This window comes from Lepidochelys kempii, chromosome 7 (genome assembly GCF_965140265.1).
Source record: "Lepidochelys kempii isolate rLepKem1 chromosome 7, rLepKem1.hap2, whole genome shotgun sequence".
Classification (NCBI taxonomy): Eukaryota; Metazoa; Chordata; order Testudines; family Cheloniidae; genus Lepidochelys; species Lepidochelys kempii.
This window is the reverse complement of record NC_133262.1, coordinates 20,981,339-21,001,730: the sequence shown is the minus strand read 5'-3', so window position 1 is coordinate 21,001,730 and position 20,392 is coordinate 20,981,339. Positions and strand designations below refer to the sequence as shown.

General features: G+C 42.2%; 1 protein-coding gene across 3 annotated transcripts in view; it reads left to right on the top strand.

Annotated features, from left to right (window-relative positions):
• LOC140914151 (netrin-4-like) overlaps positions 1-20,392 on the top strand; it is a 65,579-nt gene that overhangs the window by 21,073 nt on the left and 24,114 nt on the right. For all 3 annotated transcript variants that reach the window (XM_073351317.1, XM_073351316.1, XM_073351319.1), the window contains exons 3-5: positions 2,343-2,606; positions 15,981-16,107; positions 18,399-18,587. In XM_073351317.1, the coding sequence (XP_073207418.1) occupies positions 2,343-2,606; positions 15,981-16,107; positions 18,399-18,587 (580 nt within the window). The remainder of the gene's footprint in view (positions 1-2,342; positions 2,607-15,980; positions 16,108-18,398; positions 18,588-20,392) is intronic.

The window sequence follows — 20,392 nt, the reverse complement described above, 5'->3', positions numbered from 1 at the left end:
CCGTCCCGGCCTGCCAGCGGCTTTCCCTGATGGGCCACGTGCCAAAGGTTGCCAATCCCTGATCTAGCCTGTGACGTAGATCAGTATTATGAGCCTCCATTTTACAGATAGGGAATCTGAGGTACAGAGAGATTAAATTATTTGCCTGTGGTTATACAGGAGGGCTGTGGTAGAGCTGGGTCTAGAACCCAGATCTCCCAGCTCTTACCCCATGCCAGTCACCATTCCTCAGCTGACATGTCGCGGAGCAATATGCCACTAAAATATTTTTTTCTCAAACTTGTGGTCTCTCAAGTGTCCTAGTGGCTTGCTAGTACATATGAAGAATGGAACTTGTACAGGGATGACAAGAAGACAGATTAAACAGACTGATCAACTTTTTTGGGCCTCAGCTCCCTTGTGCCAGTATGAGAGACCTTCAGAGGGTTGTTTCAGGGCTTAATATGTTATTATTTATAACTTGCTTTGAGACACTTAATGTCAGAAGGCTCTAGAGAAGTGTCAGGTATTAGGTTTGCACATGGTATAATTAAGAGTGAATACACCAGGAACTAGGAGTGAATACACCAATCTATTCCCACATTGCTCTATCAGTCTAAAAATGTTGATCTTTGGGTCGATCAGACTGGGTCATTTGCCCATGACTCCACTGATAAGCAAATGAAGGATCCTGTTCTAAAGAGATTTGGTCATTGACCTATGGTTCCATTGATCAGGGGAATGTTGGGCCCATGGACTAAACAGAATGGACCATTTGCTTATGGTTCCATTGATCAGGGGAATGTGCACATCTGGGCAGAAAGGACTAGGCTATTTTATCATGGCTCCATTGATCAGGGGAATGTAAGCACCTGGGTTGCACAGGCTGGGCAATCTGCCCATATCTCCATTGAACAAGGGAATGTGGACATCTCTGGTCTGAACAGACAGGGTCATTTGCAACTTTGTGGATGGCTCCGCAGAATAAAAGAAGAGAATAAAAAAAAGGGAAAATTATAAAATAGAAAATGCTGTGGAAAGGCATGAAATGTGCTGTTGGCACTGTGGCATAACTCTGTCAGGTGTCGGTCTGCTACTGAGTCAGGCAGCTGACTCTGTTATTTTAAGGGGGTTTATCTCCCATGTGCCATCAACACACAACAGAGTTATCTGTTAGGCACAAACCACCAGTTCTTTTCTGGCCCCTGCAAACAAAAAGGAACAGAAGAAATATTTTACACACAGCAGGTATTTAAACTTGTCTGTCCACAAAAAAAGAAAATCCAGAGAGAGAGAGAGAGAGAGGGAGAGGGAGAGGGAATCCCTATGGAAACAAAGCTTTCACTCCACTAATATGGTTAGTCAGACAGAGACTGTCACTACTCATAAAGCAGGGCCAAAGAACCCTGAGGGCAAGTACCTCTGCTATGATGGCAAAACTCAGCCAGAGGAGAAAATAGCTCTCAAATCAGAGACAGCACATCGAAAAGGGAATCTAAGCCTGGGAACTAATGCGACCAGCTCTCTAGTTCACTGTCACCCCTCTATCTCCACCACTCACCCTCACAATATAAAAAAAAAGACCCTGAAGAGAGGAAGAGTCAAAGTGGAATCCAAGCTAAAACAGGACATATTCCTGCAGCCTTTGTTAAACACAAAATCAGAGTCTTGATACCAAGAAAAAAACTATTATTCCGTTGGGATTCTGTAATCTGTAATATGAATAGCCTTTCTCAGCAACATGGAAACTCCAAACAAACAATAACCTTGCCTCTTATGTCCAGCAGCAATAGGATGCCTTTATTCGTGGATTTTAACTGTTTGAATACTGCAGATTCTCTCTCTCTCTAGCCCCTCCTAATTAATAATTTGGCTCAGCCTTTAAAATGATCTGCTTATCCTAATGTTTAACAGTGGTGTGACAGGCTGTGTTTGCTGGTTGTTAGTTTCGGGGACTGACTCATGACTCCTGGATTCTATTTTCAGCTTTATCACAGACCAGTTGTGTGGCTTTGAGCAGATCACCTCACCTCCCTGTGCCTCGGTTTATACTACTCTAGAATGGTGAGACTACCTCACAGAGGTATTGGGAGGCTGAAGGTATTTTCTTAAAATGCTTTGAGATGCTCAGGTGGAAAGTGGTGTAGAAAAGTGGACAGTGTTGCATTTACAACCCCGGTATTCGTCTGAGTTGTCACAATCCGTCACTACCTGGTGCCTCATACATGTCAACCATGACTAAGGCTGTGAGAAGCCTCCCAAATGGCAACTATTATTCTTTCCTGAGCATCCCGTTTGTCTGGACTGCACATATTCAGGGGTGCTGCATCTCCTCAAGGATGTGTTTTCTGTTTGCCTCCTAGGTGATCTATCGTGCCTTAACTCCAACCAACAAGATTGAAGACCCATATAGTCCTGAGGCCCAAGACCTCCTGAAACTCACCAACCTGCGCCTCCTTTTGTTAAAAAGGCAGGAGTGTCCCTGCCAAGGCTTGGGATTGCTGGAGAAACCCCAGAGGTTTGCCCACTATGCTATCTATGATCTGATTGTCCGGGGAAGTTGCTTCTGTAATGGGCATGCAGAAGAATGTCAGCTTGCCAATCGGACAGGGAACACAGAGAATGTGGTGAGTTCTTGAAATTCACTAGTTTACTTCAATTTGTATTTGTTTGTGCTTCCTGAGACAAAGAGAGGCTTCTCCATAAGACCCTGTCCATCTTCCCCATAACAGTTTAAAATAGGGTACCACTGATAATCCACATCAATGAAACCTAAACCTGCTTCTTAGTATGGAAGGGGCTATATAACACTAAAAGCTGTTCCAAACATGATCTGTGTTAGAGATAGGCCTGAACCAAAACCTTGGATCTGAACATACCCACACTTGTGGAGAGGTTTGACATCTGAACTGGGATCCAGATCCAAATATAGTGGCTGATATACCTCTTCTCGTATCTCAGCAGGGAGATAAACCAAAACCTTGGACCCAAACATTGCCCGTGAAATTCTGGAATTTCAAAATCTGTTCTAAAAAAGGAGTACTTGTGGCACCTTAGAGACTAACAAATTTATTTGAGCGTAGCTCACAAAAGCTTATGCTCAAATAAATTTGTTAGTCTCTAAGGTGCCACAAGTACTCCTTTTCTTTTTGCGGATACAGACTAACCATGGCTGCTACTCTAAAATCTGTTCTAGTTATCTGTCTTAAATCACATAAGGAAATCTCTCTTTAAACAATGCAAAGAATCTCATTTACCGCAAGCTAGGACATTAAAAGTATTGCTTGAAATTCCATTTTTACTTTGCACTGTATTAGAGTGCAAATGATAGCGGAGATCCCCACCACTGGAGACCCTTGAATTTGCAAGGCACAAGTAGTTGTGTTATGGTTATGATTTCAGCTTTTGACTCTGAACTTCCTGGGTTTTGTTGGTTCAGCCAGATGCTAAGCATTATTGGTGGGAGAAGAAGATTGTGTGAGTGGTTTAATTATAGAGTCCTACAGCCAAATTCATAACTGTGGAATACTTCAATTATTTTCAATGAAAATTTTGCTTGATTAGGCACTGCAGAGTTTGACTCTAGATACCAGGCCAGAAGAAAGAGGCATGATTGGTCTTGTTGTTCCTTCTCTTGAATCACAGCAATGTGTCAATGTTCTATTGGTTTTTTTGAAAGGTCTTAGCTTGACCCATTCAATCTAATCTTTGTCTTGATATATAATGGACTTCTGTACAAATAATTTGTTACTCATTTGTGACTCTAACAGAGAATATTCTCGATAAAAGGGAACATAAAAAGGGTAAAAAGAAGAAAAGAAAAAGAAAACGAACGTTTTGCCAGTGCAGTTATTTATGTGCATGTATGTTTTCGGGGCACAACTGTGGGACTAGTGGTTCAAAATGTGGCCGAGAACATATTTGCTTGTAATAAACTCCGATCACTTTTTAATTTTAATATCTACCTGGCTGTTCTTTTAGATACTTGGACCAACAATTTGCTCTAGTGCTGACACTACATCCCAAGTTTCAATCTGGAGGGATTTCTTCTCCTTTTGCACACCCTCGTGCACTCAAGTGTGTAAACTATTGGGCTTGATTATCCGAGGGGCTGAGCATTTAAATCTCCAACTGAAGTCAATGGGATCTGTGGGTGTTTAGTGACTGAAAAATCAGGCAGGACATCCCTTTTATTTTCTGGATAATGGACTAGAGAGGAAGTGAAAGTCTCAACAGAAATGCAGGTGGTCTTGAGCCCAGCCTTGTCTTGACCTCTGGAGAAAAGCCAGGTTTGCAAGGAGCTTGGGAATTATTTTTTGTGACACATTTGGATCAGCTTGTGATAAGATTCATAACCAAACTTAAAAAAAAAAAAAAAAAGACAGAATAAGTGCAAATTTACCAAGTTTCTGGTAAGATTTTTTTGTTATTTACTTAACCTTCTTGTAGCACAAGGTTCAGAATGTAAAGGTGATTCTCTTTCCCCCTCCACTCAGCTTAAAACAGGTTAGGATAAAAAGGATCTGTCATACATACCACAAGTTCACTCTTGAATGGTGCTAAGCCTGAATTTACTTCAAAGGTTCCGTGCGCCATTTACCTGACACCACCCTAGTTCACAGTAGCCCTTTACATTTTATGAGGAGACCAGATTCAAACTCCTAACCTTTTCACTGGTATTATACATGCCAGGTACATGTATAATACATGCTCCAGTCCAAATAGAGCAATTACGATACTGTGTGCTATAGTTTTCAGTAGAATGTTAATTGGCTGAATAGTGAAGAGATTAATAATTAATGTAATCTTCAACAGTCACTTTGGAATAAAATTTGAGGCCTTGATCTAGGAAAGCCCATATTTACACTGTGGTATGTGCTTTAGTGCTTTCCTGAATAAGGATGTGTTCCTGAATCAAAGCCTTAAAGCTGTGCAGGGTGTTCGAATGCTGCTATTCAGACTTCACTACCAATAATGCCCCCATTACTGTCTAAATACTGATTCAGCTGTACATATTGTATGGAGTAACCTTAATAACAGTCATGGGAGAATTATGTTAACCAAATATAGTGTGTTATCCAAGGACATCAAAAAAGATACATTCCAGGCCAAGAATTCAAGCCATTTAACCAGGAGCAGCAACACAAGTCAACAGCTCTGTGGTTTTCCATAAGGCTTTCTGTCTCTATAATGGGATCTGAAAACAAAAGCGCCATACATACTTTATTCATGATGCACTCTGACATTATAGACTCAAGAAACCCGTTCCACAACTAATTTCATGTCCATATAGGTATATGGTGCGTGTGTTATTCTGGTTTTTTTCGTCTGGAATGGATATTCCTAGGTGTCTTTTAAGTTTTCTACTTTTAGAGTTAGATATTGTACAATTAATAAAGATCATATGAATTTCACAATATTTAAAAGATTTTTTCTGAATCACTACTAGCCATGGTATAAATCAAGCATCTTATGTATGCTAGCATTGGGTGATGTTATCCACCCACTGTAAATGTGGACCCGTTTAAGACATAACTGTAGAAAAAACACTGTTTAAAGAACAAATTCTCTACTGCAAACTGTTTAATATACAAATGGTGAAATAGAATAGATGAGTTACTCATTAAATGAATACAGCTGGTAGAAGAATAAACCCTACCCGTCAAAAGGGAAAACACAATATTGTGCATGCTGTTGGCACAGTCATTGTAAACTATGACTGGATGTCTCTTTTTTTTATTTTTTCCATTAGTCTCAATGGAACAGGGGTTTTGTGCCATCAAATGACTTCACGGGGCAGAAGGTGAAATAGTTTTGATGAAATAGATTTCATGAGTGACTCATACCCCAGGAGACAACAAGAAGTATGTATCCTAGTACTTACACTGAGAGACAAGGGTGAGTGGTTTGCCTGGGTAGGACTCAATGAGAACTGAGGATGGGCTTCAGGATCCCTGTACCAATTCCCCTGAAGGTGCAGTGCCCATCGTGTGGCGGAAGATGTTTTATAGAACATATTAATAAAGAAAATCAATGGGCATCTTGAGATTTAAGATTGTTAAGCCTTTTTAAATCTTTTGATTATTTAATATATGGTACTTATAGGAAATGCAGAGCATACAAGCATTTTAAATAAACTATTCCTCTCAATGCTGGGTTTTGCTTTTTATGGATTATTTCACTGGTATTTTTGTCTGGAAGCATCTGATATTTCCTATGTTAAATTTAGCATAATCTCTATAACTACGCTCATATTTCTCTGTACAAAGTTCCTGTAAATTCCTTCCTTAGTCAAATAGGTGGGACACAAGACTAGGTGAAAAGCCTGGATCCAGCTCTTTTGCGTATTCTTCCATTTCAATGCAGAAAGTAAAAAGGAGAAGAAGTGATGGCCAAGAAATCTATGGGCAAACATCCCAAATTTGGGGGTTTTTTGCAGCAGCAATTACCCTTTTTCTTGTTTTCCCTTTCTCCTCTCTTACCCCCAAGTCATTTGGCAGATGCTGCAAAGATATGAAACATGATTTATGCATCATCTTGTAGCATCCTTAGGTTTACACTCAAAGGGCAGAATTCTTCTCTCAGTTCTGCACGGGCTACAACATTTGGTTCTCCCTACATTATGGTGACATGACAGCGAGTGTGAAAAATCAGGACAGAGGGTGGGAGGTAATATGCTCCTATATAAGACAAAGCCCCAAATATCGGGACTGTCCCTATAAAACTGGGACATCTGGTCACCCTACCCTACATGAGTGGATCTTTTATGGATGTCAGTGAAGGAGAACTACTTATTGAAGCTGGGTGATGCCATGAAAGTTACAGAGAAGCATTTTTGTTGTAAGTGCAGGACATTGGCACCAGTTTAGAAAGGAATGAATGCCCTGACCAGGCACATCTGTGTGCCTCCTTGCCAGAGGATGTTGTGAAGGCCAAGACTATAACAGGGTTCAAAAAAGAATTAGATAAGTTCTTGGAGGATAGGTCCATCAATGGCTATTAGCCAAGATGGACCTGGAAGGTGTCCCTAGCCTCTGTTTGCCAGAAGCTGGGAATGGGAGACAGAGGATGGATTACATGATTATTACCTGTTCTGTTCATTCTCTCTGGGGCACCTGGCATTGGCCACTGCCAGAAGACAGGATACTGGGCTAGGTGGACCTTTCTTATGTTTTCTATGTTTTTTTCATTGCTGGACATAGTGGAAAGTAGCCCTCCCCGACTCCCTCGCCAAATACTGTTTCTGTAGGAGGTGCAAAGATAGCTGTTGTGATGTGCTGAGGGCCTTGCTGTAGGACACTGTAGGGCATGAGGAACAGTGGTCACGTTTAGGTTGCAGTTAGCTAACAGATGGTAGCTAAGACCAACCTTTCCCCTAGCGTACATCTAGAACATACAAAGGAGCTTAGAGTGCAGACAGAGAGCGCAGACAGTGAATGGCTTCTAGACAAGCTTCCAGTCCATTTGCCAAATATTTCCCAGTTCTTTTTTTAGTGCAAATGAAACAATAATAAATATGGGACAAAGGAAGATCATTGTGTATCCAAAAAAATGATTTATAAAACACAGTGCAGAACCACTGGCTGTTGACAAGTGTTGGGAGTGTTTTGTTTGTTTTTGGTGCCCTCATTGCCAGGAAATTCACATGAATTGCCTCAGACATCAGTTCCTCTTCTTTATTATCTTGTTTACAGAGGGGAATTGTACTTTTTTCTGGGCCTGATCCTACACAATTTCAGCCAAAGGAAATTTTCTCATTGATTTAAATGGGAAAAGGATCTGGCCCTATCTGCAGTTTCTTGTTTGGGGTAAGGGGGAGTTGAAACAAGGGTTACATAGGGTAAAACTTGTTTTTCTACAGCACTTTGCTTGGTGACTTGGCTGTCATCCCCCTTACAAATATTATCTCCTGACAAAATACCTTGTGCTGTTCCACTGATAATTCTCCAACTAAGTTTCCACAGTCTCTGATGGATCCAAGTTGTGCCAGACTATGTGACTTCCAAGACTCAGTGCTGCCAGGAGCTGCTCTCTGTTGAAGATGGCAATTCAAAGAGCAGTTTTTGCTAGGGGAAAAATTAGCCTCAGTTAGGTGACTATCATCAGAAATGTTAATGTATTGTAGGCTACCTCAGAATGAGTTCTAGGGTCTCCCTACTGTTTTGCCTGAATAAGGACTGAATTAGGACTCCAGGGTCTGGTGCGCCCCATTTGAAAGAACAGGAAGAGATAACACAGACTATGTAACAATAAGTAGTTTGTTTAAGTTACATGGACCACACGTAAAGAACATTATATCCCTGGCACGTTTGCTAGCCATGTTAGATACAATGTTTTTCCAGGACTCCCTGCTGGAGCGGTGGATGAAGAAAGATGGCTAAGTTTCAGATATTGTCTGAGAGAGAAGCTGCCATAGCTAGCATCACAGATAGGTTCACTTGGATTTTCTTAGGAGCAGCTGTGGTGGAGCAGAGGGCTCCATGCAGTATGGTGCCCTGTGAGCCACAGATGAGAACCGACTTCAAAACTGCGGCTTTGAGGGTATGTTTACACTGCAGTTAAACACCCATGGCTGGCCTGTGTCAGCTGACTCGGGTTCGCAGGGCCCAAATCCAAATGTCTACACCACAGTTAAATAGCACAGTAATCCCAGCCCCGTGAGCCCGAGTCAGCTGACACAGGCCAGCAGTGGGTGTTTAATTGCAATGTAGATATACCCTGAGTGACAGTCAAGTTCCCCAAAATGATCTAATCCAAGGCCAGAGATGAATGTTCAGACCCATCTAAAAGGCCAAATCCAGAATTTCTTAGGCAAAACTCCCACTGAAGTCAATGGATATATTGCCTAAGTAGTGACTGAGTAAAATCTGAGTAAGGGCTTCTGGACATGGCTCAAGTAGCTGATATCTCATGTAGACTGTGAGGAACATTCCTACGTTAAGCTAAATCTCTGTTGTTGCCTGGCACTAGAAACAGGGCCCAAACCAAAATGCAGCATCACTAAACTTTGGAATTGTTTGAGATTCAGACCAGAATGTTCTAAACAGTCTCGCCTTTATTATGGGCAAAACCTAAACCCCTGATTCAAATACCCTCCAACTTTGGGACTGACACCATCCCAGTCTGGAAAATGCATTTGTCCTGGTATGAATTTCTTGTGGACTATTCCCTGCTAGTACATCTAGCAGCACTAAACGGGTCAGGTTTTTTTCTTTTTTTCTTTCAGATAGAGGACGTAGCAGATATTAAACTGATAAGGGCCATGGTAGACAGATCTCTCAGTTTCAGAGGTTCATTTCAGAAGTTCATTTCAGTTAAAATAAGGACCCAGTAGTTTGAGTTCCTCTGCAAAGTATTTCTGAAGTTTCTGAGTTCCTTGGGTCTCCAAAACTGAGCTCAAAGTCTCAAAGAGCAGGCACGCTCAGAGGATTTCTGCTACTTCCTACTCCCAGATGGACTAGAATACCTTGAGAAAAGCCTACCCAGTGGTATTTTGACACTTTAACTTCCAGCTACAATTGCAGGGGCACTTAAAAATGAAAAGTAATGAATAAAGTAGTTAATCAAACTTTTTAGAATCACCAGTGTTTGGGTTTGCGTTTTGGGTGAGGGTTCAGGTCAGATTGATTCACAGCGCCCTCATTTTTGGAACGCACCCACTCTACTGCTGAGTGCTGAATGAAATTCGGCTGTTGGCCCCATTCCTTCTTACAAAGAAGGCTAATTTGCTGAGCCCCTACTGATATTATTGACTGTACCCTGTAAATATACTGTAATGCATGGCATCTTTCTGTGTCCGCTGCCCTTTGCTGGACTACTCAACCTGGGGTCATAAATCCTGTAGCTAACATCTAATGGAGATTTGAGCAGGGGGTTGGACTAGATGACTTCCTGAGGTCCCTTCCAACCCTGATAGTCTATGATTCTATGATTCTCCGTTGGCTGAAATAGGGATCTGTGCTTTTAAAGCAAGAGGATCTGAGTTCCGTCCATGCTGTCAGTGTGAAGTTTTGAGTGGCTGTGGTGTACAGCATAGCAACAAACATGATAAAGCCCTTGGTGACCATGTTATCATACAGTGAGCATGTAGTCTAGGATTATAAATTCAAGTAAAATATACTTTCCCACATCCCTCTGCCAAGAACCACATGTGGTGCTGAATTACTCTTATTAATGTCTTGGAAATCTCTTTTATTAATGATTAAGGCTCTGAATCAGGAAACTTACCTATTCAGGAAGGCTGTTTAAGTGCTTTCCTGAATCAAGGCCTGAAAGAGCATTCTTTGTTACTTACTTACACACACACCCCCACACACACGCCAGGGAGCAGCCTCTCTATCTCTCTCTCTCTCTCTCTCTCACACACACACACACACACACACACACACCATCTTTGTAGGAAGCAACACTTCTACTCCACTTCTTTGACTTTAAACTATTTTGTGTGATGGGGTTACAAACTAACTCCCTATCTGAGACTGTATTAACTTTTAAACACAGCCTTTTATTAAATGTAATGGTTAAGAATGAAATGTAAGCCATTCAAAAGTACGGTAGTTTCATTTTATTGCTTAACTGGTTAATTACTGGTAGGTTGGGGCTTTTTTGGTTATTTTAATCACTTAATTGCTGCTTTCATCTTCTGTGAAAGAACCACACTACTCCTGCCAGTAGAGACCTTTGATTGGAAGCACTTGTAAATACCCTTAGGGCTGGTAAAATGGTTTAATGTTCCTTATATTGCCTTCAGGGGGTTGTTTTTCTTTTTAAAGATGGGGGAGGGGAAGAAATAATCAGCTCTGTTTAAAACTATCAAAGACCATTTGAGACCAACATCTATCTCTCCAAAGAGTCAAGTACAGCAAATTTCAGAGGGTGTTTATTTGGTTTCCATTCGATACAAGCTGTCCAAAATTAGACTTGATTCAAGCCACACTGATACTCTAGCAAATCCCAGGGTCATGGCAGTTGTTTTGTACAGGTGAATATCCACAGTAACAATGTAAGTATACCAGCTGCTGAGCTCCCTGCACTCTGCTACATGAGCCTCACACGCCAACTAAAAATAACAATATCACCCAGAATGTACTTTACTGTTTATCATTATCAGTAGTTAATATTAACTGAGTACTGTAAAATGAGATAAAGGAAGGAATTTATAGCCACAAACATTGGTTTGACCACTGTAAATCCCAAGTAATTCCATTACAGTCAGTGGAGTTGCATCAGATTTACACACTAGTATAAGTGACAGGAGAATTTGGCCCACTGGTGTGAACAGATGTTGTTCAAGTTTCTCCATTACACAGCCATGGCAGTACTCCCTGGTGCTAACCTGTTATGTCTGTGCTGGGAATCCAAAGATCTCTGATAATGTACTTTAGGTATGACAAAAAACACTTCTCTTCTCTCTTGAAACCCAGTTCCGGGTCTCTTCCCAGCAGAGCTGGCCACTCCTGCCAAAGTGTTTTGTGCTTTTGTGATGTGGACCAAAAGAATCTAGGATGTGACCACCAAACTCATTTTCACCATTTGATCTGAGAAGATTTGAACTGTGGCAAAAGTTCAGGTTAATGCATTGACCCAGTAATATACTGAGCCTCCTTTCTCTTCCTCACTTGAAATAGCCAGTCTCCATTCAATGGGGCAATCACTGGAACCAGATGACCTACTGCATCTCATTATTGTAATTGTAATGTCCTATGTTCCTCGGGCTTTATGTCAACATAGCAGCTATTATTTGCATGCTATTTGGTAGGCACTGACAATATGCTCATCGCTATACAAGACAGACGAGGGCAGCCCTGCCCAAAGACACAGAAAAGTCAAGCCTGCACAGAGACAGAAAATGATAAGAAACCAGACTGAGATGTTGGCTGGGGTGGAGTCATGCATGAGCTTGAAGGTGCAGACAAGAAATTGATGCTTGATGGATTAGGCAACAGAGAAACACAGGCAGCTCTCAAATATCCCCCAGCAGGCTTGACTTGCAGACATAGGAGATTGGGTACCAGACAAAGGCCAGATTGGCGACTTGAAACCCTCAAAGGCCCAGCTCACTCTATGACATCCCTTTGTTGTAATGTATAAATTTTGTCTCTTTGTGAGATCACGCACAGCATTCCCTACATTATGCCTTTGTCACTGTTCAGAAAGTGACTTGGTCTGGCCAGCCTGTGGATTCACCTAACTCATACAGGCCACCTTACTGACTTTCTTCATTGTTGTTCTCTAGTGAATTTGGGGAATGCTGATTCATTAGCAGTCTGGGAGACTGAAGCCCTCTGTTTATCCACAGAACAGGTGCCACACTGCCAACTTCCTAGCTCACCTTCCCCTGCCAATCCTGTTTTACAGAAGCTCTTTGGGATGGATGGACATTCTCCTTGGAGAATGCCTACAAGGGTAACAGTCATGATGACAGGGGTAATACAGACATGAACTTAGACCAACCTACTCATATCACATAGTCCAACAACACATGATGTGAATGGGTAATAGCCCTCAGTCACTTCTAACCTTGTCAGGATTTGAACTGGTGACCTAAATGCGGAAAGCACTGCAATTCATCACTAATTCCCTCTGCCATTTGGTCCCCTAGGGCTTTGCATGCTTGAAAAATTTGAAATATTTTTTTCATTTGACCACACAAAATGATTGAACTGGTTCATGAATTTCCCTCAAAGGCTCAAATATTGATGATATTATCAGAAATCACAGACATCTGATATAGCCAAAAATCCCTTTGTGGAACCAGAGAGCATGCATGCACCTCTCAATTTGGGGAGGTCATAAGGACAACGGGGATTAGTTTGAGGCAGAATGGGCAGATGAATGTTTCACTGTTTCTCAACTACCCACAAATGGTGCCCTTCCTAAAAGCCTGTAAATGACTTGCTACTGACATGGTTGCAAACTGCTATGTCCAAAACTGTTCTGGCGACACTACAAAGTGAATACACAGCCCGAAGACAAACATTTTCTCCGAATCAGCAACAGTTGCTCAGTTCTGGATGGCTTCCAAACTTAACCTTCATTCAGTAGCAAAATAATGAAATACACTGACAGCAGCCAAGGAGCAGCAGCAAAAACAACAACAACAATTACTAAAAAGATAAAAGAGCCCAACCAGACTGAGGGAAAATCAAAAGAGTGAGGTATGATGTAGAACTGAATGGAAATACTATGCATATTCTGCTTTACATAAGGGTTCCAGCCACTTAGAATTCTCTCTTTTCAAGTGTGGTTTGCATGCTCTTTATTAATCATTTTATGTCTGTTAACATCAGATATGAATGGTTAGGGTTCAGGAATTAAAGAATCAGAGAAATTAAAGATGGAAAAGACCTATTTGATAAATCTCTCTCTCTCAACTGCTCATGACAATGATATGTGTGGATGATACTTGATATTGGGCAGTCAAAGTATGAAGGAGTCTCTAATGATCACTTGGGGTCCTTCAGTCAAGACTCTGTGTCTTTCTCATAGATATGCTATGATTCAACTATAAGTTACTGGACTCAGTTCAGGAATCATGGGATGTAATTTTGTGACCTTTGTCATGCAGGAGGTCAAACTAAATGACCATAATAGACCCTTTTGAAATCAGATTTAGGGGTTTGACATGGTTGACCGTCTTGCATCCTGGTCTGGAGAGACACCACATAATGTGCTCAATATCGCATCTCCCTGAGGATTACTGGTGTTGAGTTCTGAGAGAGAAATGCATACCCTGAAGTCTGTGTTCATTCTTCCGTGAGGAGGCAGCCAACCGCTCTGTGAGGCGGTCAGTCTGCCAGCTGGCTGTAGAGGAGCAGTGGCATCAGCTGCAGCCTGTCCCCTCTGCTAGCTACATGAAATATCTGGTCTGAGAGGATTAGAAACTGGAGGAATAGGGAGCAAATTGCTGCAGGGAGCTGGGGTTGGGATAGGAGAGAATGCTAAGGTAACTATTATTTTTTTAACATTCTTCTCATCATCTCAAATTACCTACAATGATGAGGGTGGGGAATCGAGGAAACTAGAAGTTCAAATATAAAATCTGACTTTCAGGAAAGGCTATGGAAAATTATAACTCACATTAGCGGTGAGATTAAAGGATAAAATTAGATTCACGCTCCAGTCAAAAATGAAATCTCAGTCTTCACTTTTTGTGTCACGTGCACTGGGCCAGAGTTGTGACCATGTGGCTATAGGGCTTAGTCACCAGTGTGCAAGAAGGGAGGGGAGTCTTAAGTTCTTGACTTCTTGGCATTACCTGCCCTGCTGTTAAGACCATTTCCCGTGATGTACATGTCAATGATGGATAGCCACTAGCCTGACAGGTGGAAAAGCAGAATTGTCACTTGTGAGTTTACCTTTTCCATCTCCTGCCTCCTAGGCCAAATATCAGGCACTTCCTGAAGGAGAATCATTCTTCTGAAAGTAATTCTCTTCCTTCCTTTGCAAGACCCTGCAAGCAGAGAACTTGGTTCTCCCTTTTTAAAAGACGCTCTTGTGTCACAAAAGTTCTCAAGAAACTAGATTTGTAGAGTTCTGTGTGCTCAGGTGTTACCAGTTCTTGGATGCACTCAGACATTGTGGCAAATGCATAGAGGGAAGACTTTGCTCTCCACTATTTAACAGGACAGTAGTACAGTGGAATACCAGATAAGCAGGCAAAGAAGACAAGAAGCCCCCTGGCTCCCATTAGTGGTGGTTGTTTAATGCACAATCTGATACTGTACTGTGCGATTACTTGGAACACTTACACTAGCATCTCTTATTCTGAGGGAAGCTCTTCTCCTCCGCTCACTCCTCCCGAAGTGAATATATGGTTTTGCTATTCACATGTTAGCCTTGTAATGACTTTGCTAACTGGGTACCCAGAAGGAGAGCTTTGTTGCCATTGTCACAGGTTCACTTGAACTAGCAGAGCAACTTGCAAAGCAGAGCTCCTTTTAATTTTACAGCACTCCACTGATATCCAACTCGGGGCTTTAAATTCAACCCTTTAAAACAAAACAATATTTTCCTGGCTACACTAAAAGATGCAGTCAAAGTTAGGCCCCTGACCAAGCTGGGCATTTGGATTAAGACAGTGGAGAACCTTCCTTCCCCACATTCCCATCCCAGCTTCACCCAGAATTCCCTCACCTAGAGGAAGCACCCAGTCCTTTTTACCTTGCCTGCTGGGCTCTGATTGGCTTCTGCCTGCTTCCACCCCTTCTAGCTGCTGCTGGACCAATTATTGTTGGTTCCACCAGCAGCTGATCCTGGGTGGAAGCAAGCTCTAGGAGCTCTTGGAGGTCTAAACTCACTGCTCTTTTCACCCAAAAGGTGGGCAGGGTGTGCCAAGGCAGCAGGGCTTCAATCATTCACTGGTTCAATCAAAATAAGCAGTCAGAGTTAGGCCTCTGACCAGGCTGTGCTTTTGGATTAAGACAGGGGAGATCCTTCCTCCCCTGTCCCTGCTTCGCGCAGGACTGCCCTCCTGGAGGAAGCATCCCACCCTTTTTTACCTTACCTCCTACACCCTGAGTAGTGTGACCTAGTGGCTAGTGCACTGCACTGGGATCCAGGAGACCTGGGTTCTGTTCTTGGTTCTGCTGGTGGTCTTGGGCAAGTCACCAACCTACTATGTGCCTCGGTTTCCCCAGGGGTAAAATGAGGATAATAATACTGACTGACCTCCTTTGTAAAGCACTTGGAGATCTATGGTGAAAAGCTCCATATAAGAGCCAGGTATTATTATTCCAGCAGGGGGCATCAAATGCCTGGCACACCTCATCACCCATTCAGAATCTGACCCCAGAGTTACGGGAGGGCAGAGAATGAACCCACATTATTAGAGACTTCATGAGGCAATAAAGCTGAATGTATAGAAATTCTAGATGGACGGTGTTGGCGTTGTGAGAGTGCTGGGGAACTGTGCAGGAGAAATCCTCCTCGCTCAGAGGCTGTGCTGTGCTCTGTCCTGTTAATTCTTTCAGCTGCTTGAATGTATTCTCCTTCCCTGACAGGTCCATGGGACATGTGTGTGCAGACACAACACAGCAGGGAACCACTGTGAGAGGTGTGCACCATTATATAATGACCAGCCTTGGAAGCCAGGAGATGGAAAAACTGGGGCACCAAATGAATGCAGAAGTAAGTGGCGGGGGGAGTGGGTCGGGGGGGGGGCCTTAATGTGTCAGGGCAATAAATCACCGTCCAAGTAGGCAAGGCTCTATAATAGACAATTCACCCAGTTTGGATTTATGGTGCTCTTGCAGCAGATGGGGAATGAATTGCTAGGTAACTGCTAGAAAATCCTTTCAATCAATGTATTTTTTTAATGTAGCTGGTCTATTTGATCTATTGCAATATAGAACATACAAGGCAGAACTCTGCTCTTCAAAGAGAAACATTCCCTCATTCATTTCACCATTCCCAAGCATGAGTGTCTACAGAGCTGCAGTAGGCTAAGAAAGCTTAAGGGGATAAGTTTAATGGGGGGAAAAGAAATGTTCAGTGATCTCTGTCCTTGGCATGTGCATGGGAACAAGGTTTCAGGAATGTTTTGATTTGAGTTGGTTCCAAGTCTATATTTAATATGAGATATAATTACATTATGTATTTATTAATAACTAGAAATGGATTTCAACCAACCTCCAGCCCCTCCCCTTCCCCAGCCCAAACAAACGAGGGCATTGTGTGGTGAGAATCAGAATCCAAACTTGGATCTGGATCTAAATTTGTTTATACAGTGGTCTGAAACAACACCCCAGTTCTGAGCACTCCGAGACTTAGGGAGGTTTGATGTCTATATGGTGGACTCATCCAAAACCCTGGATCCAAACACCCCAGAACCTTGGAGTGAAGTCCAACTCTGGATCAAATCTGTCCATCTCTATTTTTTCCTCCTCTAGCACTAAAGGTGTGCATACTTTACAAAACACAAAGTATAGCATTGCTGCCCCAAACAGTTTACAGTCTAAACTGGATGGGAAAAAAGCCAACAGTGTTTTAATGTGGGGGATTCTAACTGGAGCAGAACAGACAGAGTCATAGCTGATCAATCTCGGAAAATAAAGTGGACTTTCAAGTTTACTAATGAGGGCTACAGGTTTACTATAACATATATTAATTTTAGTACAATCAGCTTGCATGCTTCAAGCTAGAATTGCAGGACATTGAAACAATCCTGAAAAGTCTTTATCTTTTTGTTATATTTGCGTTGCAAAAGCAAAATTATGAGTGGCTAGAGCTGGTTGGAACACAGGGGAGGTTCTGCGGAAAATTTTGACAATATGGCGAAAAATCAAAATCTGGTTTCAGAGTAATAGCCGTGTTAGTCTGTATTCGCAAAAAGAAAAGGAGTACTTGTGGCACCTTAGAGACTAACCAATTTATTTGAGCATAAGCTTTTGTGACTACAGTATGCATCTGATGAAGTGAGCTGTAGCTCACGAAAGCTTATGCTCAAATAAATTGGTTAGTCTCCAAGGTGAATCAAAATCTGAAATCTTTCAGTCAAAAACTGAAATATTTTGGCCAAAAAACAAAATGTTTCAACCAAATATTGAAATATTTTTATTCTAAAATGCTGTCACAGTGCCTCATGTGAGTTGTCATTCAGTTGTCTCATGTTCCCTTTCTTCTCTACAGGAGGGCTGCCTGGTTGGACTGCCTCTCCATGGTGCCTCATGGTTTCCCCTCTTGCTGAGGAGAAGTGGTGTATCCTGGGAGTCGTACAGCTATGGTGCATCATGGAAGATGAAGTCCAGCTGAGGAACCCAGCCATAGAGAATGGGGAGATGAGCCAACTGAACTACAAATTTCATAAGGCACTGCGGCAGCATATCTGAATCTGAATTCTGGGGGTTGGGCCAAAATATTTCTGTTTTCAGGCATTTGGTTTTTTGACAAAAACAGACACTTTAAAAATAATTTAGTTGAAAACCCAATTTTCTGTCCAAAACCAGTTTTGACAGGAATTTTTCAACTCGCTGTAGTAATGATAGATCTGTTATGGCCCAAAGGGCTCAGTTCTACAGGTGGAAATAAACAGGACAACACGAAAAGAAAAGATGGTCCAAGACGCATAGTTTAGATCTAGATTTGGATCTTAGCTTTCCCAAAGTTAGGCAGTGTTCAGACGTGGGGTTTTGGTCCAGGCCCACCTGTAATTAAATTTAGATACTTAGATAAGGTATACAGTTCGTGACAATTGGCTTTTTCACCTGACTGTCAGTCTTTCTTGGGATTTACTAGGAGTTTCATTCTGCTTTGACATTTCTGTTTTTAATGTAAACCCAGGAAGGCAGGCAAAAGAAAAATGTTTGGCATAAATTAATTTGGTCCTAAGTTCATTTCAATGAAACTGTCACATAAGTGATACTGTAGGCTCTGTGCTTTATAAACATGAGTGAGAAATGCATTTCCCTGCTCCCTAACAGAGTGCCGCTGTCACAACCATGCTGATAGCTGTCACTTCAACCTGAGTGTTTGGCTGGCATCTGGGAAACACAGCGGTGGAGTATGTGACAACTGCAAACACAACACGGAGGGACATCGATGTCAAAGGTGCAAACCAGGATTTTACAGAGATAGGGGAAAACCTATGTCTTCCCCAGAGGTCTGCAAACGTAAGTCCAATATACTACAGTGCAAATGAATGGTGAAAGTTGTTTAGGTCTACACTTTACAGAGTGAGCTGAGACATGCAGCCCATTAAAAGTATCTACAGGTATCTGTGGAAATACATCATAAATACATTATCCTTTCCTCCGACCCTTGTTTGCGAGCTCTGGTTTCCTGGTCAAGGACACTTTCCTCCTGACTCTGGCACCAAAGTCTGATTTTGGTGTGGGATTGTGGAATGGTCTGATATAAAAAAAAAAAAATTATTATCTGAAGCCATTCTATTTTTAGGGAAAGTTTTATTCTGGTTGCGTTTGCATTTAAAATGCTCCTATGCTAGCGAGGCACACATTTTATTTAGTTGGGTTTATCTGTATCTCACCCAAAAGGGGCCTACAGCGTCCATGGGTGTATGTTCTAACTGCTGTGAGGCTCCAAGGAGCCACAGGTTGATTTTGCATTCTCTCCACAGACAAACATGAATAATATTGGCTGCAGGGGATGGGTAGGGAGTTTGAGCCTCTGAGCTCTCACCCACATCTGACACCTTTGATCCCATCTAGTATTCCCCAGGAAGGTTTCTGTTTGTAACAATCCGTCATTTCATTCATCTCTCCCTCCCCTTGGATACTTCCCTTTCTCTGCCTCTGGATGAAGCTTGTTCTCTCCCCTATGCAATCATGATTCCTCCCCCAGCCCTGTCCACGCAGTCGTCAACACAGAAGAACTGCCTCCTTTGTCACCTATGTTCGTTCCCATTGTCAGCCATTGCTTCTGAAGTTCTCCTGCCCCTTTGACAGCCCTGATCAAGGTTTCTCTAGACATTTGGGTTACACATGCGCTTCTTGCTGGGACCAGCTGGCCTGCGATAGCGCTTGATCATTCCGGGCACAACATGCCCTATGTTTCTGATCCTTTGTATTCACCTTTCATTGGATCTTAGAGCCAGCTCTGTCTCCCCCCAATTCTTTCTTTTTGATTTCTTAACCTTGCGACAAAGCTCATTGATCAGGGGAGGAGGCAGGGCTTCCTTGGCTGTCTTCCCAATTGTGTTTGATGATGCCCAGATTTCTAGGGATTTTTCTGCTGGTTTGTTTCTGCTCTGAGAGGACTTGCCGTATGCAAAGATTTGTAATGAGAATAAATTCTTGTTCCAGTAGATTAGATTTCAAGTCTTATGGCACCTGAAAGAATCAATGTACAAGCTCTTTTATTTGACAGCAAGGTGACAGTGTAGTAACCAGCACTGTGTGTAATATGAGATAATCATTAAGGCTAGGAACATTAAAGAGTAACAGAGAAGAGAAAACATTATTTAAAAATACAGCCTATCTGTGAGGAAACCCTAGAACAGGCTGCCCGGGTGAAATCAGACCCTGAGCCTACCTACAACTCTTTTGTCCGGTCTGGGTACCACCTTCTCAGCACATTTTGCCAATGTTCTGCAAAACGAACAGGAAAACATTTCGGAAGGATGCAGTCACACAAGCAGAAATATACCCTGTTCAAACAGAGCTAGTCCTGTGGTGGCAGCATTTTAAGTAATAGCGTTTTTCCCAGCAAGATGGTTAATGCCAATAGAAGGCTCCCTGCAACTGTTCCCATCATGTATAACTTCTGCATTAAGACTCCAATTCTGCATAGCACTTATGCACATATGCATGACTTTAAGCATGTGGGACTGAAGTCAAAGGGATCACTCACACACTTAAAGTCACACACAGTGCTTAACTGTTTGCTGGCTCCTGACCTAAGGAACAGGTAGGCACTTTCCTCTCTAGAGAACCCCCTTAGCTTTCATGGCTGATTT